This window comes from Vombatus ursinus, unplaced genomic scaffold (genome assembly GCF_900497805.2).
Source record: "Vombatus ursinus unplaced genomic scaffold, bare-nosed wombat genome assembly UNPS02014959.1, whole genome shotgun sequence".
NCBI lineage: Eukaryota > Metazoa > Chordata > Mammalia > Diprotodontia > Vombatidae > Vombatus > Vombatus ursinus.
In genome coordinates this window covers 9,508,095-9,531,042 of record NW_020954737.1, presented here as the reverse complement: position 1 = coordinate 9,531,042, position 22,948 = coordinate 9,508,095, and the positions used below count along the sequence as shown (strand labels likewise).

At 41.3% G+C, this 22,948-nt stretch overlaps 1 protein-coding gene across 2 annotated transcripts in view; it reads left to right on the top strand.

Annotated features, from left to right (window-relative positions):
- SLCO2A1 (solute carrier organic anion transporter family member 2A1) overlaps window positions 1–9,885 on the top strand; it is a 149,377-nt gene extending 139,492 nt beyond the window's left edge. Inside the window, exons 13-14 of one of the 2 annotated variants that reach the window (XR_003567602.1) lie at window positions 4,433–4,632; window positions 7,991–8,075. Coding sequence is in view for 1 of the 2 variants with exons in the window: in XM_027845179.1 (XP_027700980.1) it covers window positions 4,433–4,556; window positions 7,991–8,111 (245 nt within the window). In the remaining variant the exon portion in view is untranslated. Of the gene's footprint in view, window positions 1–4,432; window positions 4,633–7,990 lie in introns of both variants that reach the window. The other variant, XM_027845179.1, reaches the window with a different exon arrangement.
- The last annotated feature ends 13,063 nt before the right edge of the window (window positions 9,886–22,948 follow it).

Genomic DNA, 22,948 nt, shown 5'->3' with positions numbered 1-22,948 from the left:
CATGTATACCTGTCTTAATAAAGTAACAGATCTTTCTTTGAAAGACAATGAGGTTTCTAGCCTGGTCTGTCAGTCAGTACACTTTTATTAATCACCTACTCTGTGCCAGGCACTGTACTAGACAGTGAGGGTCCAAAAAAAAAAAGGCAAAAGAAAGTTCCTGCCCTTGAGGACCTCACAATCTCATGGGGGAGTCAACATGGAAACAACCATGTGCAAATAAGCTATACACATGGTAAATAAGAAATAATAAAAGGAAGGCACTAGGATTAAGAGGAATTGGGAGTTGGGGCTTGAAGGAAGCCAGAGAAGCCAAGAGGTAGAGATGAGAAAGGAGAGCATTCCAGGCAAGGGAGACTAGAAGAATGTGTGAAGTCCTAGAAGAAACGGAACAATCTGGAAATGGAGTTGGTGTGGGGAGTTTGGTTTGGTAGATGTCAATTTTAAGGTGAGGTGGGACATTTATATGGAGATGTTCTGTAGGTAAACTATATGTGAAGGACTGGAACAGAGGTGAGTGTTTAGGGCTGGAGATAGAGATTTAGGTATCTTTAGCACATCATTAACATAAAGATGGTGTTGAGATCTTAGAAATATATTGAGAGAAGGAATATGGAGAAAAAAATAGCTGAAGACTGAGGATACCCATAGCTACCCTAGGAAGATACTTGCAGGTAACAGAAGAAAGTAGAGGCACAAGCAAAGTTGACAGAAAAGAATGGTCAGAGAGAAGAGGAAAACCAGGAAGTATTGAATTGTGGGAAACAAAGAAAGATCAATAGATAATGGCCATGGATATGAGCAGACAGTTTTCAAAGGAAGAAGGAAGACAGGTAAACTCTCAATAATTATTATGTGGAATAATTATATGGAAATAATTATTATAGAATAACTTTCTGGAAAATACTCTAAATCACTCATAATTAGAGAAATGCAAATTAAAACAACTCTAAGGTTCCACCTTATAGCTATTAGACTGGCAAAGATGACAAAAGAGGAAAATGATAAATGTTGGAGGGGTTGTGGGAAAACAGATATGCCAGTGTTCTGTTAGCAAAGGTATGAATTAGTCAAGACATTCTGGAAAACAATTTGAACTATGCCCAGAAGTATGTATACCCTTTGAACCAACTATATCACTACTAGACTCATACGTCAAAAAAGAAAAAAATCAAAGAAAGAAAACCAATCACTATCAAGTGATAATACATAGGATCATAGACTTAAGGCTAGGAGGGGTCTTAGAGGTCACTTAGTCCAAAGGTATCAAACTCACAGCCCACAAAATTGCTAAGTACAGTCCAAACCAGATTAAAATGTAATTGGGAAATGTTTAACAACAACATATATAATGCTAATTTGTGGCTTGCTAAGCCAATATACCACCCACAAATCTGTTTCTATTTGAGTCTGACACCACTCATCTAGTCCAATGTCCTCTTTTTACATATATGAAAACTAAGGCTTATTAATAAATAATTTGCCCCAAGTCACAGAGGTAGTAAGTGGTAGAGCAGGGATTCAAACCCAGGTGCTTTCTACTCTTCCTACTGTACCATGTGGAAAATAAAGTGTGAGAAAGACCCTATAGATTTAATAAGAAGGTCACTGATAAGCTTTGAAAAAGTAGTTATGATAGAAGTAAGGGTAGGAAAAATTGAGGTTGCATCCAGTTAAGAAAAGAATGAATGGATTGAAAGTGGATGTAGTGGGTGTAGACCACATAGGTTCAAGAAGTTTAGCAGTGAAAAGCTATAAGGTAACAAATCAATTCAATTCAAGAAGCATTTATTAAGTGCCTACTATGTGTAAGGCTCTGTCCTAGGTGCTGGAAATTTTCAAAGTTAGAGACCTGGATATGCTTGAAGTCGTAGAGGAGCACCTGCAGAGAAAGAGACTGAAGATTCTAGAGGAGGGGCTGCTTATGGGAATAAGGTCCTGGGGCAAGTAGAAGGGATGGGGTCTAGAGTGAAGGGGTTAGTTATAGAGTAGAATGAAACCTTCTGCTCTAACTCTGGAAGGAAAAAGGAGAGAATTAACATAGGGATAATGAGAAGAGGGAGGTTATTTGAGGGAGTTTGGACCAGATGGTCTCAATCTTTTCTGAAAAGTAGAAAGTGAAATCCTTTATTAGATTAACAGGAGGACCATGTGAGGCAATATCTTCAAGGATCAGAAGAAAGGCAAAGATAGGACTGCCTAAGGAGAATAAGAAGGAAAGAACATTCTTTTTAGGACTCATTGGGAAAACAGGACCAATTCGGGATGATCATGGCTAGAGGCAGTGTCGTGGAATCCAGGGTTCTTTCCGCATCATCACACTGATGTGGTCTTCTCCTCCTTGGTCTGGTGGGCCAGTTAATTCTCTCTTACCTTATCAGACCAAGGTAAAATGCACATTGTACATGGTTTGGGGTAGAAAGAACCATCAGAACAGTAGGAGATCTGTTTTCATTACAACTTCTTGCTTTCATTCAATTAAACTTTATCCAAAAACTCCCTGTGGAGATTGAAACTTTCCATTCTTGACATAGCTTAAAAGGCAGCTTAAATATGAGCTAAATAAGTCGAGTCCTTGCTACCTCCAGTGAACTCAAAAAAAAATGACCTTTTCTGTGGCTACAAGCATTTGGAAAGTTTGTTTTTTTATGGTTTTTTCCTTTCTTTTTTTCCCCCTAAATTGAGCTCAGATAGCTCAAAGTGGCCAAAGTTATAAAGTTCAGGCTTGGCAAGATTGTATTCATCACCAAAGAATGCAGCTTGAGTTTAATATATTAAAAATGATTCGTATTTTTAAACTTAGGCAGATTTAAAATTACTTCCCAGTGCATGCTGATAGAAATTTTTCCCATCTGGACTTAGTTTCACATGGAGCAAGGTAGAAATAATGACTCTCTATTCTTGCTAATTTCCCTCTCCCAGAAACATGGTGGTGAGAATGATAATGTTGGGAAGGGCCAGAGAGAAGAACCAGCTTCTTGTTAATTCACTTAAATATCAGTCACAAAGCAGCTTTCTCCAATTACATCCGATCTATTTAGTTGTGTTTAGTACAGGGGTGGGGAAACTTCAGGCCTTGAGGTCATGTGTGGCCCTCTAGGTCCTCAAGTATGGCCCTTTGACTGAATCCACCCCTGGTTAGGACAACTCAATAGAGCCCTAGGTCCTCTGACTAGACATAACTGTATGACTATCTCAGTACTATATCTTTTAAAGGATACCGATTTGCATGTCATAAAGATAAAATATTTTCTGCATTCTTAAAAATTTGGCCACAGTTTCCCATTATTGCAAGTTTCCAACTTTATTCTGTGCTGGACACAGTTTGTGTAATTCTGATAACTGAACAAACTAACCAAAGCTATCTCAGTTGTCATCTGCCTACAAAATCAATTATAATATCTTATGTACCTACTATATACCAGACACTGTGCTGGGTCTGGAGTATACAAAGAGAAGTATAACAGTCTCCTGCCCTCAAGGAGCCTACATTCTATTGGGGGAAACAATATGTACACATATATGTACATGAAAAATATAGGGTGTCCCAAAAGTCCTAGTGCAGTTTTAAGTTTATTACTTTACTGTTGATATGGGATATCCCAAAACCTTAGTGCAAAAACTGTCCACCCCACTCCCACCCCCTGCAAAAAATAACTGCACTAAGACTTTTGGGACACCCTGTGTCTACAGCCTAAATACAAAGTAATTCTCCAATGTAAAATTATGGGAAGAGCACTGGATCAAGGGAACAAAAGACATGGGTTCTGGCTGGGTAAGTCATTTTTCATCTCTCTGAGCCTCAGTTTACTTATCTGTAAAATGAGTTGGCTTAAATGATTTCTGAGGTCAAAGTCTGAGATTCAAAGTTGGTGAATTCTATGGTCTTTTTTTACACTCCTGGCACCCCTTAAACACCCCAGTGGACATCAGTAAAAGAGGGAAACAAGGTCTTGCCCCCTTCCCAGTCTTTCAAGGAAGTTCCCACAACAGGTATAGGAAGGTTTCCGAAAGGGTTTGATCTTCTAGCTAGAAAGGATCTGTGCAAATCCCATTTTTTAAAAGTGTGGCTTTCAACCATGTTTTCAAATCTTTCAACTGGTACTTAACCCAACTTCCATGATTCATTGTGTGTTGAATGGATATGTCCCTGGTCTGTTTCTCTCTTCTGTTTCGAGAGGAATCCACAATTCATGAAAAGATAATTGTCTTTAAAGAAATTCCCTTGAGGAACAGAGTCATTTTGTGATGGGATTTCTGCCCTCTTTTCCTTTAAAAAAAAAAAAAAAAGAATGTACCACAAGGTAACTACAACATTTGGAAGTCCCCCGGGAGAGCACGGGGCTGCCAAGATTCCTTACCTCTTGCAACAAATATTTAACCTGGTATTTTCTGATTTTCTGAATCTTTTTTCCTTCCTTGTCCCCCGTAGCCTGGTTGCCCTCTCCAGCCCTGTACGGCCTCACTATTGATTACTCCTGCATCCGGTGGAACACATTGTGCTCAGGGAAGAAAGGGTCCTGCGCTTATTATGACAATGACTCTCTTCGCAACAGGTGACAAAAGTGGAGGGATGCCTACACTGATGGCGTGGGAAGGATTTTTCCACATGTGCCCATTACACATCTTCAGGTAGAGGGTGGGAAGGGAATAAGCATGTATATAGCACCTCCTATATGCCGGGCACTGTGCTAAGCTCTTTACAAATATTATCTCATGTGATCCTCACAACGACCTTATGTTATGATCCTATTTTATAGTTGAGGAAACTGAGGCAGGCGGAGGTTAAGTGATTTGCCCAGAGTCACACGGTAATAACTATCTAAGGTCAAATTTGAACACAAGTCTTCCTGACTCCAGGCCCAATGCTCTATCCACTGCACCATCAGCTTCAGTAGGCCTAAAGAAAATGAATCTGCCTTTGCTTGTTTTTTTTGTTTGTTTGTTTTTGGTTTTGGGTTAGGGTTCAGAGAAGGGAGGGAAGGATTATAGGCTCATAGATTTAGAGCTGGAAGGGCCTCTAAAGGTCATACAGACAATCCCCCTCAGTTTACATGTGAGGAAACTGAGACTGCGAGAGATTAGGTGACTTACCCAAGGTCACACAGTTAGTAAGTTTGAGACAAGATTTGAACTCAAGTCTTCTTTACTCTATGCCACAGGTAAAAGGAGATGGGAGAAAGGAGGAGGTGAGTGAGATATGTACCTTGAAAGTAGCATTGTAGAAGAAGGCTAATTTGGAAAGAAAAAATCTATACATGCAGGGGTGGGTAAGAACATCCTAGTGCTATGGAAAAACTAATGCTAATCTCTTCATGCCCCAAAGCTATGTTTGCCCAGTGTGCAAAACTAGTTAAGGTATGCCCAACGTACCACCAACTTTAAAAATTTTCGCCTTTTTTGTTTGAAAAAATAAAATACTGTTTTTGTTGTTGTTCAGTCATGTCTGACTCTTTGTGATCCAATTTGAGGTTTTCTTGGCAAAGATTCCGAGGTGGTTTGCTATTTCCTTCTTCAGCTCATTTTACAGATGAAGAAACTGAGTCAAAAAAGGTGAAGTGACTTGCTCAGGATCACACAGGTAATAAGTGTTTGAGGCCAGATTTGAACTCAAGAACATGAACATTTCTGACTCCAGGCCCAGTGAGCTATTCACTGCACCTCCTAGCTGCCCTAAATAAAACCTTTATTAAGTGTTTACAATGTGCAAAGTAAGACAGCCCCTTCTCTCAAAGATCTCACATTCTAGTGCAGAGACAAGACATAGAGGAAGTTTCAGCTGCAAGTCAGATGAAAAAGTCCCATTGTCCTTGGGGTTCAGAGAAGGGAGGAAAGGATTATAGCATCATAGATTTAGACCTGGAAAGGACCTCAGAGTTCATCTGGCCCAACCCCCCTCACTTTACAGATGAGGAACAGTGGATAGGGTATAGTGGCAAAGAAGAAGGTCATGCCTTTTCTTTAATGTAATTTTAACTGATAAAATCATATCAGTTTCTGATGTCAGCCATGTGATAATGTCAGAGACTTTGGTGGCAAGAAACTTCTTTTCTGGGTCTTCAGTAGCTGTGGCTAGAGTATCTGTAAGAGCAGTTGCCAGGCTACATTTCCACAGAGACTGCTTCCCAGGATGATGGCTGGAAGCATTGCTCTTGGGTTCAGAATCCTAGGCCATCTCCATCAGGGTCTGAGGAAATATGATAGTCATGATGGTGGTGGTGGTGGTGGCTTGACTTGCCTGGCATGTTCTGTTTCCTGCATCTCCCTCAAGATGCCTTGCTGCTTCAACTAGGCTGGCTTGTCTGCCCTGGAAGAGGGAGATGGTTGGTAGCTGGTGGGGATGGCTGGCCCCTTCTCCCCAGAAGTTGCTTCCCTTGACGATGGTAGTAAGGGCTTAGCTGGAAGCACGACCAGTGGTCAGGGAGGGAATGAGGAAGGGTTGCTGCCATTCCCAGGGGTCTGGTGCCAATCTGCCCATTGGTGCCAGTTGGTCAACAACTGTTGGTGATGGTGATAAGAAAGGTGTGTCCCTTCTCCACTTAATCAGTATGTTGCTATCCTTCCACTTCATTTCACTCACTGAGGGCCACGAGGGACTCTGAAGGGAAGTGGGGAGGAGAGTAAGGGGGTTAAAATGAGGTATCTCCATAATCCTAAGTTTCAGGGCCAAGAGCAAAAGATTGCAGGGAAAAATACTTCTTCCTCTTTGGAGTCTGAGATAATCATAAAAAAATTCACTGATCTCAGGAATCAGGATCATTTGGGACACTGGATTACTTATCTCCACATAAACCTGACCTGTGGACCAGAGTCTGCTGTCCTCTAGAGCTTTCTTTCTTTCCTTTTTAGGCAATTGGGGTTAAGTGACTTGCCTAGGGTCACACAGCTAGTAAGTGTCAAGTGTTTGGTCTGAGGCTGGATTTGAACTCAGGTCTTCCTGACTTCAGAGCTGGTGCTTTATCCACTGTGCCACCTAGCTGCCCCTCTCTGGAGCTTTCTTGCATTGTACTTAGCTCTAGCCTTCTATGGGGACTGTGGGGTGCATTAGAAAAGAGTTTTGTATTTGGAGTCAGAGGATTGCGATTTAAATCCAGACTGCTTGGTGGTACAGTGGAAAGAATAAGGACTCAGAATCACAAAGTCCTGAGTTCCTATCTGGCCTCAGACACTTGCCATGTGACACTGGGTAAACTATTTAACCCAGGGGTGGGGAACCTGCGGCCACATGTGACTTTGAAGCCACAGACTCCCCACCCCTGATTTAACCTTTTCCATACTCATGCTTCAATTTCTTCATCTGTAAAAATGGGAATATGGCACCTACCTTCTAGGTTTGCTGTCAAGAAAAGATGAGATATTTGTAAAGTGTTTTGTAAACCTTAAAGTACTATAGAAATAGTATGGTGATGATGTCACTTAACATCTGGCAGCCTCAGTTTCTCCATCTGCAAAACAGAAATAATACACCTACTTCCCAGGTTTGCTGTCAGGATACAATGAGATATTTGTAAAATATATTGTAAATCTTAAAGTGCTATAGAAATACTATGATGATGATGATGATGACGACATCGCTTAACCTCTGGCTGCCTCACTTTCTTTACCTGTAAAATGACCTACCTTACAGAGTTGTTGTAAGATAAGTATATTTTGTATACTAAGTATACTACTACTATACTATACTACTAAGTATACTAAGTATACAAGTAAGATAATAATATACTTTGCAAACTCTAAAAGTCAATATAGGTGCTAGTATAATGCCAGTGCTGCACTTTCTACCTAAGTGACTGATTGAACCCTTCTGACCCTCAGTTTCTTTAACTGTGAAATGAGAAGTTTGGATTAAATGTTTTCTAAGGTGCTTTCCAGTTCTAAATCTATTGATGAGTGTCTCCTACACCTCAGACCTCCTGGAACTAATGAAAGGGACTTTCCATAAAAGCTGAGAGACTTTCCCTATAATGCCCATTCTCTTTTCTCTTGGCAGTTATCTGGGACTGCAGATGGGCTACAAAGCCCTAGGCTTACTGCTACTCATCTTCATCAGCTGGAGGGTGAAGAAAAATAAAGAGTATAACGTACAAGAAAAAGCATCTGGGCTGATTTAGCATTCTTTGTTTACCCCAGCTATGATCTCCAGAAGAACTGGACTCCAAGATGCCTCTCTCTTCCAACCCCAGCCCCCCAAAACTGGTATTTACTAAAGTTAACAAATAGTTTTCCTTTTTTTGTATCTGGGAAGGAGAGGAGAAAAACTGACCTTTTTTACTTTTTCAAAAACTTGCTCTACTTAACTGAACTCTGTAAATGTGTATCTGATCTGTACTACCATATAACCCTTGGTCAAGGATTTTCCAGCTTCCATGGAATGTGGAGCCAAGGGCTAGCTCCTTATTCAGAACTCTGACCTCAACAGAGTGTCTTGTCAACTTCTCAGGATCTGACCAGGACCCTCTACTTAGGGTATTCCAATGTCCAGAGAAATAGAGCTTGGGCCCCCAAAGAACATAAGGCACGGTTGGAGACTCTAACCACCCAGGATATAGAACACTGACTTTCCTTCTGGGCCAGGGGCCAGGGACCATGTGAAGAAATATTTTGCTGGTAACACAGAGTGGTTATTTCCTTTTCTAAAAGAGATAAAGAAAGGAATACGTTGATTTTTTTTTTGCAAGTAGTTTCTTGGGACTTTATATTTTGGCTGTTGTAGGTGCTTGGAACACACTATGTCCAAAGACTAGAAAGAGAAAAGAAGCTGTATTGAGATAGGGACAATGGACAAAACCAAGAGCAAGTGGGCACAGAATGACTGATGCCAGCCCCTCTCATCTTCAGGAAATGCTGGAGTCTCTACTGCCCAATGGAGCCATTCTTGGTGACTTTCCAATCTTAGTCAACCCGACCAGGAGCCCAAGAAGGAAATGTGACCTCCCTCAGAAATTTTGGCCCCTAAGTGCCTCTAATAGTCTCCAATAGAGGTCATTTTTGAAACTGGCATGAGATGGATCTCATGCTAGCCATTTGTCCCTCATCATTCTCACTGATGGAAGGCAGCAAAAGCACAGATAATCCTCCATGATGGATTATCTCATTATGAAGAGTCAATGTCAAGGCCAATTTTGTATTTGCATGGTTTTACTCGTGTTTGATTTTCTGAGAATTCACCTCAAACCAAAGAACGAGGCCCTGTTGTGGTGAAGACGTGAAGTGGAGCAGGAAAGCTGTCTGATTTCTCTTTCCTGCCCTCCTTCACCTGACACTTCAGTTCATTCCAATCCCACTTTCCTTTGGAAGAAACAACTCCTCCTCTAGAGCGAGAGGAGAAAGGAGAACGCTTTCATAAAGCACCTGTTTCATCAAAGCTACGCCTTTTCAAATCTTCTTTTGACCAGGGCAGGGAGCTGAATCCACAGTGCAAAGGGCTTTCCGTCAGGCTGCATTGAAAAATGAAGAAAGAAATGGAGCAAATATGAGATGTTAATGAAGCAAGTGATCAGTTTAAGAACTAGTAACCTCAAAAGGCAGTAGCCTTAAAAGGAAAGTTTGCCTTCACAAACTTTCATATACATATGTCACCCTCACTGGCATTGGGAGTTGACTGTATTTATCTTTAAGTATATTTGTAATTATAAACATGTTCAAAACCATGTCTATCCTGTTCCTATTGTGCAGAATTGGAAGGCTTCTTACTAGATGTGAGCATGAGAGAAATAAATACTCAAAGTTAGATATAGAGATTTAAAATTAGGATAGAAGGGGTTCTTTCAATATCACCAACAAAAGTACTTATTAGGTGTCTAAAAGGTGCAGGATACTGTGCTAGGCATACATGAGTGCCTTTCTGTCTTTAAGTTAATAAAATGTCAGCTTCTGTTACCAAAATGTTACCTCTTTCCCTCCACTCCTGTATTCCTATCAGCCACTTTCTGCAATGCTTCTCCATACTCAGATCAGGGAACTAAGATCATAGCTACAAGAGTGGGACAAGGAGGTGACATACTGCCCCACTTGGGAATACCTGGGTCTCAATTTGGTATTTCTCTACACATGCACTGTGGTCTCATCCAGCTGCTTACATTTCTATGTGCCCCTTAAGTATTTCTGGGATCTCATTAATACAAAATCTCTGAATATGGTTCAGCTAGGAAAGCATTATCTCTCCCTTTTCTTTTCCCTGAGATCTCAACTACTTATTCCAACCTCAAATGGGCCCTTTCAATGACCATGTCCAGTGCTTGCTTACCTGGGCAGGAGACAAATAATCAGCATATGAGCATATAGAATGTTCATGGCATTGGGCCTCACATTTTTTTTCCATCTATTAGATGAGAGATTTGGAAGAAAAACTCTCTGAGGTCCCTTCCAACTTTGTCTTATGATCCATCATATCTTACTTCTGGATTTGGCTTCTTATCAACATGGTGGACAGGAGGATATTCCAACTCCCTATTGAGCAGTAAATATTCTTCTTGATTCAGGATGTCCCTAGCCATCTACTGTCTACCCATGAGACTGTAAATGCATATTCTTCCCCCACCCCTTCCACCTCTTAAGGTTCTTTATTAAGTTTATATTTGATATTCAGTAGATGAATGGGCATGGGAGAGGAAAGGATGAGAAGCACAGATACCATTAACAAAGATCATTGGCTCTGGAGTCAGAGGACCTGGGTACAAATTCCACCCCTGACATTAATACTTATGAGGCCTTTGAACCTCCCTGGGCCTGTATTTCCTTATTTATAAAATGAGAGGTTTAGACTGAGGCCCCTTCCAGCTCTATAACCCTAGGGTCCTGGACAACCTCCCTCCTACATGGCTTTCATCACAAGAAGAGGGTTAGAAAGAGAAGCAAATATGACTATGGAAAAATCTCATTGTCAAAATGTCACTGGCAAAATCTCACCACATAGTACTATCACCACCCAAGACACAGATGCTACCTTGGGTGGTATTATTTCCATTTAGTGGTCTGAATACAAACTGTAACAATGGGCATCCTTGTACATGTTATAGGGAAATGAAGGTATCTCCAAAAGTAGAAAGGTGGGAACTAAACATTTATTAAGTGCTGGTACCAGGCATTGTGCTAAGTGCTTTACAAATATTATCTAATTATAATAAGAACTAACATTTATATAGTGCTTACTATGTGTCAGGCACTGTGCTAAGTGCCTTACAATTATTAATCCCATTTGATCCTCACAAAAACCATGAGAAGGGGGTGCTATTATTACCCTCACTTTACAGAAGAGGAAACTGAGGCAAAAAGAGGTTAAGTGACTTGCCCAGGGTCACACAATTTGTGTTTGTGGCTGGATTTGAACTCAAGCCTTCCTGACTCCAAGCCCCTCTGTATCTCAATGCCTCTAAGTCAGGGAGTCTATCCCTATCTTCTAAACAGGCTTTCCAAACAGGTTCTAAATAATCCTGGTGAGGCACCCACCAGCACATTGAACTGAGTGCCATACTAATGGAAATCAAGCCTCACTTTGCTGGAACACTTCCAGACCAACAAATGAATGTCAGTTTCATTGTCAAAGATTTCTAGTTCTTGTCCCCATGAGAAGAGAAAAACCTTTTGACTCTCACTTTGCACACATCGTTAATAAAAAAGCCTTTTAACTCTGTTCTCACCCCACCATTCTAACATGTTAGGGCACAGAGTAGAAGCCGTAGATTTGAGGGATGGTAATTTGTTCTGCAGACAACCTCAGTTTTTCTGCTGCAATTTAATTTAACTCCCTTGTGTGCTGCCTTTAACCAATAAAAAAAACAGCTAACTACCAAAAATGCTGAAAAAACTAGTAACAAGTTCCTCTTCACCATACCGTTATGGTGCCAGGATGACCATTTGTCGCTGTTTTATTGTTATTTAATGTGTTACCCTGTTCATAGCATTCTAGGCATCTTATGAATGCAATAAAAGATGGGCATAAATTCCATTTGGGTTTTATTGGACCTAATTTCCATCATATGAATGAGTTTACATCGTAGGGTAATGTCAGTGTCCTTGATAGAGAGTAAAAGCAATAATAGGACGAGCTGCTTACAAGATGCCACGGGAGCTTGTAGAATGCATCCCTACCTAACCTCTCTGTAAAATGGGTATAATAAACATACCACACAAGAATGTTGTGAAAATAAAGTGAGATAATAGAGGTGATGGCATTTGTTGGAGATAGGAGGAGAGAAAACACTTCCCCAACTTTGGAATAAAATGCTCATTAAGGCAAGTACTGTAATATCTCACTTATCTAGAATTCAGCCAACTGGCAACTTCACTATCTTAGCCATAAAGCAGTCATGGACCAGGATGTAAGTTTAAAAAGAAAAAGAGCTCAAGGGCTACCAAAATTAATGTCTGTGCAATAAAGTCCACTCCCTTTCCTCAGATGATATTTCCTTAGAATCCCACTTTTCAGACGATTCACTCAAACTTTACACTAAGTTCTAATAAGCTTGGTCATCTAATTTCCATGGTGATAGCAGGTAAAAAAAAAAAAGGAAGCAGCAAATTACAAGGGAGGAGAGTGGACTGTCACAGGCAGGTCTGCTGGTAGGAATAGAATAATAATAGCCAACATTTTTATAGCATTTTAAGGTTTGTAAGGTGCTTTACAAACATTATTTCATTTGGTCCTCACAACAACTCTGGAAGTTGGGTACTGTTATTATTCTGATTTTATAGTTGAGGAAACTGAGGCAGGCTGAGGTTAAGTGACTTACCCAGGGTCATATAGCTAGTAAGTGTCTGAGGCCAGATTTGAACTCAGATCTCCCTGACTCCAGGTTTCAAACGCTATCCTCTATGCTAGACAGCTGACAGGAAAGGAATAAACAGAAAACTAAAAAGCATCAGCCTAGGCATACTTTAGAACCAAACAGCTTCCTCTCTACCCACCCCCTCCCCCATGGTCCCTAAGGGCATTTTGTGTCAGAACCCAATCCACCAATTAATATTCATAATAATGACCCTGAGCCATTAAGCAAAAGTTGAAATAGATTTAGCACTCTCTGTTTAAGAAGGCAAGCATGTCTGTAATATAGTGTAGAAAAACTCCCATCCAAAATTAAAATGAAAACCCTCTGGTCCCCCTAAGGGTTGAGACATCCAGAAAACTTGGCTATCCAAAGCAACTCAATGCCCAGGGAGTTCTAGATAACTTGAGATTTTCACAATCCAATTATTCTCAGTGGTCTGTTGCCAAGGGGATCAGTAATAATTGAAATCCATAACTAATCCAAATACCTCAGCATAGCCCTGAGCACATAGTAGGCTCTCAGTGTTTGTTGACTGATCAGTTGATCCTTTGTCAAAAATTTGAAAGCTTTGACCCCTACTACATATGAGGAAGCAATAACACTGGTTTGAGTTTCACTCCCTAGAGTCATCTGGAAATGTCCCCAAGAGTTTCAGATAGGATGGGGAAAAAGCAGTGGAGATACAGGAAAAATGACTTCTAGCTAGAGAAATTAGTTTCCTGGATGCCTTTTCTCAGGAACGGGTATGGCTAGAAAATCCTGGTAAGAGAGACATCCTAATGAGATCGAGATGGGAAACTTTTCTCTATTGGGGAAAAAAAATAATTAAGCACTACACAAATGTAAAGGAATTTATTCTACACTCAGTTACCTTGGTTTGTTAAAAACTTTTCCAAAAGAAATATAAGATGTTCACTAGCTTTTTAATAATAAATGAGGACATGAAACACTTTTTGGGAGTTAGGTTTCAGGAACTTAGATAAATTCTCATACTTGGTTGAACTAAAGCATTTGTAGAATAATACATAATCCACATGGATGTAATCACTCACATCAGAAAGACACAGAGACATGTATAACTACTTCTCTGCTACTTAGTGGGTGGCCATCTTAACTTGGCCAGTGGAAATGAAGCTGTATGTTTAATAGGTCCCAGAAGGGTGACTCTATGCAGACAATAGCCCGATAAATAGTCCTATGGCCCACAGCTATTAAGGGCCAGTAATTATACTTTGGGTAGACAAAGGGAATTGGATTTTCTAATCTAGGGGGTAAGCAATCCCCAACCACCTTTGAATGCACCAACCATGAATAGGTCACAAAAGGTTAAACACAGGGGTTAATAGAATTCTTTTGGAGTCAGGGGATATACTCATGAAAATGTGGCTAAACACAGGAGTTGACAGAATTCCTTATGAGTCAGGGATATACTCACGAAAGTCCATTAATTATTCTCCCTATCTTTTATCTACATATTTCCTTCCTCTGAGTAAAAGGGGTCTAATCTAATTGGTTTATGTCACTGTCTAATCAATATAATAATAGATAATATTAAGATTTCAACACTTCAAGAATTTGTACTTTGATATGGCTACACCTTCCACTGATGTGGATCCCAAGCTCTTTTTGTCTTAGTAGATGACTTCAAAAGATACTAATTTCAAAAAGGCCCATTACCCAGAGGCCAACGTGGTAATAAGGTGGTTCATCTCTGAACTTGGCTAGGCTATTTCTTGGACAACAGGTGTGCAATGCATGACTGGGGTTAAATAATGATGTCACTTAACCCTGTTTGCCTCAGTTTTCTCATCTGTAAAATAAGCAAATGATAAACCACCAAGAAAACTCCAAATGGGGTCACAAAGAGTCAGACACGACTGAAGAACAAAATCATTGATATTATAATCAATTAAAGGAAAAAGATAGAAGAAGGAAAAGGGAAGGATAATGAGAGGGAAAAAAAGACAGATTAAAAGAGAAAGAACGGACATAGGACAGAGGGAGAAAGGAAGAGGTAAAGGATGCAAAAGAAATCTTAGATGTGTCCAAGGGCAATCCTTTCATTTTCCCTTTTTCCCAGATAGGGAAAGGATTCAGTCATAAAGAGAATAAGTGGCAAGTCAGGATTCAAACATAGATCTCCCAAGTCCAAGGTCAGCATATACCCTTCCCACCATGCTTCCTAGTCTCCCCAGTAAGTCCTTGGGCTCCTGCTAGGCAAGTGATAAGCTTTGGCACTGAGTTCTCTGAGTGAGGGGCAGTGAGGGCAGAGGCCATAGGAAGCTTCTCAGCTTGGAGGTGAGAAAGGAATCCCATGGTACCTACCAAGTACTTCTGTTGCCCTGCGCAACAAGAGAAGGAGGATACAATTGGACGGTGGATCTGTGGCCCATAGCTCAGAGAAGCAGGCTCCTGTCCCTCCCTGTTAGAGAAGTCTGCTGAGTTGGGGAGGGTGAACTTGGAAAGCAAGGACATCCCAGAAGGATACTTCTCTTGCCACTCACCTGCTTGTCCTGAGTCATGAGTTCAGGAATGGTGTTCAGGAATGTCCTTGTCTAAGAAGGCCATGTTTCAAAAATGACTGAGAGAACCTGGGAGGGAGATCTGGGATGTTGTCCCTGCTCTGACACTAATTCTGCCTCTCTATTTTCTCCTCCATAAAAATAAAGGGATCAGACGGGGGGTGGTCACTAAGATCTCATCTATCTCTGTGGTCAACAAGTCCATGGCATTTGGGGGTAGCTAGATGGCACAGTGGTTAGAGCACCAGACGTGAAGTCAGGAGGACCTGAGTTCAAATCCAAACTCAGACGCTTACTAGCTGTTGTATGACTCTAGGAAAGTCAATTAACCCCATTGGCTCTTAAACAACAACAAAAAGTCCATAGCATTTGAATCCCATTGTACTCCACCTAAGTTCAAGCTCAAATTCAGTAACAGTTAAATGAACCTTCCTTTGTGAACTAGATCCCCAAAGTTCTTTCGGGCTCTAACATCATCTCATGATATTTTCAGTTGCCGAGGGATTAATTTCAACCCCCCCCACTTTGATATAGGGATTACCACTCCACCACAACCCCCTAATCAAGTTTCTTAGGTGCTAAGTGTGAAAAAGCCATTAACCTTATTTGGCACTTGGTTACCAAGAATAATTAATTAAAGTAGTAAGACACCATATGGTCTGCTTCCTTTCTCCCGGAGCCACTTCCCCTGCTAGCCTTGTGGTATCCCCAGGTTTCTGCCCATGGGACCATTATCCTGGGATCTCAAGCAAAGGAAGATGCCTTTGCCCTGCCAGCCCCCTACCCCTGTCCTGTGGGGTGGGGGAGTCCACCCTCCACCCTCCACCCTCCACCCTCCACTCTAAGGGAGGAGGCAGCCCAGGTTGCTTGCCTGACCCATGGTTTACTGTGTTTGCTTCAGATACAGAAAGTCCTAGTTATGGTTCTGCCTCTCCCTCCTCAGATTATCTTGTATTACATTTATTTGTGTATAGGTCGGATGACCCAGGTAGAATTTAAGCTGGTAAGGGGCTTTTGTTTTGTTTTTGTTCTTATTTAGCACAGTGCCTGGAACATGGTAGGTACTTAATAAATGTTCATCATAATGAATAGAATTTTATTTGTTGAAATCTCAAGGACAATTTTCTCCTTTCCTCTCCCTGAAAGAAGCCAGGCATTGGCCCACCCATTCTGTTCTAGTGGATTGGGAAAAGCCTTGGGTTTGGAATTAGGAAGGGATGGGTTTAAATGAATCTAACTAAGTTAGAACAGGGAAGTAACAGAGGCAAGAGGTTGGACAGTGGGGTGGGTACCTCTGGCCCTTGAGTGCTGAATTTGGAGTCACTGGATCTGATTTCAAATTCTGCCTCTGCTATTTACTTCCTGTGTGACCTTGGGCAAGTTTACTCAACATCTTTAGGCCTCAGTTTCCTTATCAGTGGGGCAGGTAGGTGGCACCATAGTGCACAAAGCAACCATCTGGAGTCAGGAAAACTCATCTTCCTGAGTTCAAATCTGGCCTTAGACACTTACTAGCTGTGTGACCTTGGACAAGTCATTTAACCCTGTTTGCCTCAGTTTCCTCATCTGTAAAATGAGCCAGAGAAGGAAAAGGGAAACCACTCCAGTATCTCTGCCAAGAAAACCCCAAATGGGGTCATGAAGAGTCAGACATGACTGAAATGACACAACAAAATTCCTCATCAGTAAATTAAAGAGTTGGACTAAATATCCTCTAAGCTCCCTTTTAGCTTTAAATTGGTGATCCTATATGGCTTTCTTCCTGTCACTCCCACCATTCCCTCTTAAATAGCTTCAGATGGCCATTGTGGTGATGAAGAAGGAAGAAAAATAAGAAAACCCATTAAATCCTTTCTATTCTTGGATCCCTCTCTCAGATCTTGCTTCCTTCCACACCAGAGCCTCAGCCAAACTCTTTACCATCCACAGCCTCCTTCCTTCCTTCCTTCCTTCCTTCCTTCCTTCCTTCCTTCCTTCCTTCCTTCCTTCCCCGACTCTCAGCTCTAGCTCCTCACCACTCTCTCCCCAGCTGGAATCTTTCCCCTTCCTCCCCCATTCCCAGCCCTGTGGCATAAGTTGATTCAGTTCCACTACTGCATGTAGTGGTAAGAGCACTGGATGTGGGGTGAAAGGGAATCTGGATTCAAATCCTATCACTACCACTTTCTATGTGATGGTGGGCCAGTCACTTAAATTCTCTGTGCCTCAATTTCCTAATTCAATAGGAACTCAGATAATCTTTAAGGTCCCTTCTAAGTGAAAATTCCATGATCCTAGTGACAACAGCTTATAATTACAATGATTTTGTCATGATAATGCCATGAGTTAGATAGGACAGGCATCTCTCTCCCCTCCCCCAACCGTTTTATAGATAAAGAAAAAGAAGAGATAGCCAGGGACTTGGGGGCTAGTTTCAAAGTCACACAGGCAAGCATGTATTCTAGTTGCCATGTGTACGCAGTCACCATCAGTGCCAGGGGTGGTGACTTAACTCCTCTTCATAGCATCCTGGAAGTCTAAGGGAGATCTGGGGTTGGCTCTGACCCCGACAGAGACACTCCACAGAAAGAGAAAGGAGCTTTTTTCCTCTTTCCCTTAAATGTTGACCAAGGGAATGGCTCCTCCTAGCTCACGCAAGTCCTCTTTAACACCTTCTTCTCCACTCAAAGGGACCAGGTACCAACCGTTAGCCTCTGGTCATTCATGTCCAAGGCAAAAGGCCAAAGCCTACACGCCTACTGGAAGGGGTCAGAGTGCAAACCCATTCCCACATATTCTATGGGATGGCCCTTGTTACTTAATGGATTTGCGCTGAGTCACACAGTAAGTATTAGAATTGCTTGAGAGGCAGCATATTATTGTGAAGGGGCATTAATGTTGGAGCCAGGAAGGCTTGGGTTCATATTCCACTACAGACATTTACTAGATGCGTGACCCTGGGCAAGTCACTTAAACACTCTCTGCCTCAGTTTCCTCATAAGCAAAATGAAAAGGGTTGGACTTAATGTTCCTCCAGGTCTAAATTTAGGATCTTATTCTGAACAAGGATTTGAACTTAGTCCTCTGGACTCCAAAACCACCATTCTTTTCCATTAGCCAGGCTTTAAGCTACAATTCAGCACCAGATGAGTTAAATTGGATTCTAGGGGTCAGTTAGGAACCGGATCACTTCATATAACAGTATTGTTATAAGAACATGCTGACTGAGTTCCAAAGAACTGACTTACACATGAACTTTTGGAACAAAGCCCATTTATAAGTCAGGGCCTGCCTTCCACCTCCACCCCCAATCCATTACACAATTGGAGAGAAACTGGAAATGGTTAACAGGCCATTCCTGCTCTCTCCTAAGTTAATTAAAATGAAGCATTGCTTCTACTCACCTAAGCTATCCCAGATGGTGGCCTGGTAGACTTTCAATGTTACGCAGGACAGGACTTCATGTCGTCTCTTGGAAACCTATCCCAGGCGTTAACTAAATCCTTCTCACCGTAGCTTTAGCTCACGTTCTTTTTTCATCTGCTTACTAGCCTTCAAATGAAGACTTTTCCTTTGCTTAACAAATGCTTTCAGATCTGCCTTTCTACTCCCTCTCTGCACAAAGCCACTGTGGTATTATACAAAGAGCAAACCTGGTACCTGAAGGAGGCATTAGTGTAGCAGAAAGAGAAGGGACAGTGGGCTTCAAATCCTATATTGCCTATATGATCTCTGGCAAATCCCTCAACCTCCAAAGCCTCAGTTTCTTCCTCTTTCTCTTCCTCTGTAAAATGAAAAGGGTTAGACTAGACCAGGGGTGGGGAACCTGAGTCCTGGAGCCCACAGGTGGCCCTCTAGGTCCTCAAGTGCGGCCCTTTGACTGAATCCAAACTTCACAGAACAAATCCCCTTAATGAAAGGATTTGTTCTGTAAAACTTGGACTTAGTCAAAAGGCTGGCCCCGAGGACCTAGGATCCCCACCCCTGGACTAGATGGTTTCTAAGGTTCCTTCCTGCCTTAGATCTATGATCTCATGACTTAGGTTTGAATCGTATTATTTCCTATGATCTCGAGAAAGGTGTTTCTCTTCCCTAGGCCTCAGTTTCCTCAGCTACAAAATGAGAAGAATCGTACTAAATAACTTCTTCGGTTCTTTCCAGCTTTGAATACTAAGATCCTAGGACATGGATAGAACTTTAAAGTTTTCAGTTTGTTTGAATTGAAGGTATACTGGTCTAACTCTCTCAGGAGTGGGGAACCTGTGGCCCTCTAGGTCTTCAAGTGTGGCCCTTTGACTGAATCCAAACTTCACAGAACAAAAGTTTGGCTTCAGTCAAAAGGCCACCCTTGAGAACCTAGGGCCACATGTAGCCTCGAGGTCGCAGGTTCCCCACCCATGCTCTGGATGATAATTTTCAGAGTCCCTGTGAGTCAGAGGTTTTAAACCTGGAAGTTTATGATCTTGTTTACAAAAAAGATTGATAACTGTATTTCTCTCTCTGTCTCTGTCTGTCTGTCTGTCTGTCTGTCTGTCTGTCTCTCTCTCTCTCTCTCTTTGAGGCAATCAGGGTTAAGTACTTGCCCAGGGTCACACAGCTACTACACATCTGAGGTCATATTTGAACTCAAATCCTCCTGACCTTAGGGCTGGTGCTCTCTCCACTGTGCCACCTAACTGCCTGATAACTGTATTTCAATAAAATTAATTTGTAATCCTTCGTGTTTTATACATTTAAAAACTATTCTAACAAATATACCAGATTGCCAAAGGGGTTTATAATATAAAAAAATGTTAAGAATCCCTAGTTTAAGTGAAAGTAGTGTAGAAGTTAATGTGGGTTGGTAAATGAATGTGAAGTCAAAGGATTTGGATTCCTGTTCTGCCTTTGATACTTTACTACCTGTATGACCTTGGGCAAAGCCTAGGCTCCAATTGGTTTCAGTTTTTTTGTTGTTGTTCAGTCGTTTTCAGTCACTTCCAACTCTTCATGACCCCGTTTGAGGTTTTCTTGGCAAAGATACTGGGGTGGTTTGCTGTTTCCTTCTCCAGCTCATTTTACAGCTGAGGAGACTGAGGCTGTTTGGGTGAAGTGACTTGACCAGGGTCAGACAGCTAGCAAATGAATGAGGTCAGTTTGCTCATCTGCAAAATAAGGGGGTTGGATTAGATGTCTGACATCCTTTTCTATGGTCAGTTCAATAGCATGTTTCCAGTTTCCTCTAAATCTGCCACTAGATGGCAGGATTTACCTTTCTAAGGATCCTCACATCCTATTGTCTCCGAATCACCAAGCAGGAATTTGAAGGTCATTTCTAAAGCAGTTTCTTATGCTAATTCCAGTTCATCAGGCCCCCAAAGCAGTCAGAAGCATCCCTGGGAAGATCTGACAGGAGGATTGTTTCCATCCCAGGCCTACTACTGATGACTGTCATTTCACTGTAGGAATATCTGCAAAGGGTAAGACCAACCCAGAGTTGTTAGATAGCAACAGCCTTCATATTAGTAACAGCTGCCATTTCTAGCTAGCACTTCAAGGTTTGCAAAACACTTTGCATGTATTTGATCTTCATAAGAACCCTGTGAGGTAGGTACTGTAGGTATTGTTGTCCCCTGATTAAACTGAGGTCCCCATGATTAAATTGAGATCCAGAGATGAAGTCACTTGCCCATAATCATGCAATTATAAATATTACAATTCAACTATAAATCAATCAGTAAGCATTAATTATATGTTTGCTATGTGCCAGCCACTGTGCTAAGGGCTGAGGATACAAAAATAGGGGAAAAAACTGTCCCTGCCCTCAGGGAGCTTAGAGTCAGAGATTTGAACCTGGATGTCTCTTTTCTGGTCTAGCAGTCCTTTCATTACTGCAGACTTTCATATGACCACCAATCTTCACAGTTAACATCACTATAAAGTTGTGACAAAAAACCAAATGGTTTCTCTCTAGAAAGAGAATCAAGATGCCATCAAGTTTCCCTCCAATCTGATGTGCCCCCAGCTGCTCCTAAGCCACTCCTCTTTCTCCCCTCCCCCCAGCATGCTGCATGGTTTTTCTTCTTTCCAGGCTATAGGATGAAGAGGCAAAACCCACCATCAAAACACTTTCCCCAAAGGCAGCCACTTCTTTTCACTTTTCTTCATTCTTCTAGATCAGGGATTCTTAAAGTGAGGGGCTGTGGACTTTTCTGAAAAAAAATTTTTTTTTTTTGATGATTGTATTTCAATATAATTGGTTTCCATTGTAATCCTGTGTATTTTATTTTATGCATTTAAAAACATTCTTCTGAGAAGGGTATATAGACTAATTCACCAGGCTGCCCAAGGGAGTCTGTGACCCTATAAAGGTGAAGAACCCCTAGGCTAGATTTCCTTTGAGGTCAGCAGCAGCAAGACCCCCAGAATCCCACCTTCTACTTACTGCCCAAATCTAGTCTATCCCTCTCACCCTGGACAGATCCGCTGACTCCCTGAGCTCCAAAGCCTTGATTCTCTATTACAGATAGGACAGTACACTGGATCTGGAGGCAGAAGACCTGAGTTCAAATCATACCCTTAGTTCCTATTTCCTTGTGTGTCCTGTAAGGCTAGTCTATTCACTCCTCTGCATTTCAGTTCTCTTCTCTCTAAAATGAAGAAGATGGACTAGATGGGTGAGCATGCTGGTAAATCTTTAATAACTGGCTCTCTATAGACACAATGCACTTTTTTTTGCTCTTTTTTTTTGTGTGAAGCAATTGGGGTTAAGGGATTTGCCCAGGGTCACACAGCTAGTAAGTGTCAAGTGTCTGCAACACGATTTGAATTCAGGTCCTCCTGACTCCAAAGCCAGAGTTCTATTCATTGTGTCACCTAGCTGTCCCAACACAATGCACTTTTAAGTTTAACCTACATTATTAACTTTTTCTCCATCACTTTAAGCCTAGACAATCAACCAAGCTCTGATTTGTAGTTCACTGATTTCTGAGGTGTAAATGTTCACATTGAATTTTTTTAAATTCATCTATCTTTACCTTTAAAATTTTGACTTCCAATCCTCTCCCTCCATCCAGCCCCTCCCCATCCATTAAGAAAAAAAACAATATGATACCCTATATACATATAAAGTCATGTAAAACATATTTCCATATTAGCCATGTTGCAAAGAGAGAAAGAAAGAAAGAAAGAGAAAAAGTGTATCAATTTGCACTCAGAATTCAGCAGCTCTCTCTGTGGAGGTGAATAGCATTTTTCATCATGGGTCCTTTGGAATTGTCTTAGATCATTGTATTGATCAGAGTAGTTAAGTCTTTCACAGTTGATCATCATTACAATATTGCTGTTACCATCACACTGAAAATTAACAACTGGCCCTCCCAAATCAATTTGAGATGACTCCAGCACATACCTGGGTGCCCAGGTCACTGTAAAGAGCTATTCAAAACTTTTATAGGCCAAAATTTCATTTTCTAGAAATTTACAACATTGTTCTTATGAAACCACCTCATTGTTTCTTTGAAACCAACTATTGTGTGAGGATGCTTCACACAACATCATATTTTCCTAAAACTAACAAAGTCAGGTCAAGTGTACTGTATTGGAACTTCATTCATGACTCTTGGAGTAGCAAAGTATCTTAGAAGCCATTAATCCAACCTTTACCCAAACTGTCTATCCACTCTACAATATCTGGTCAGG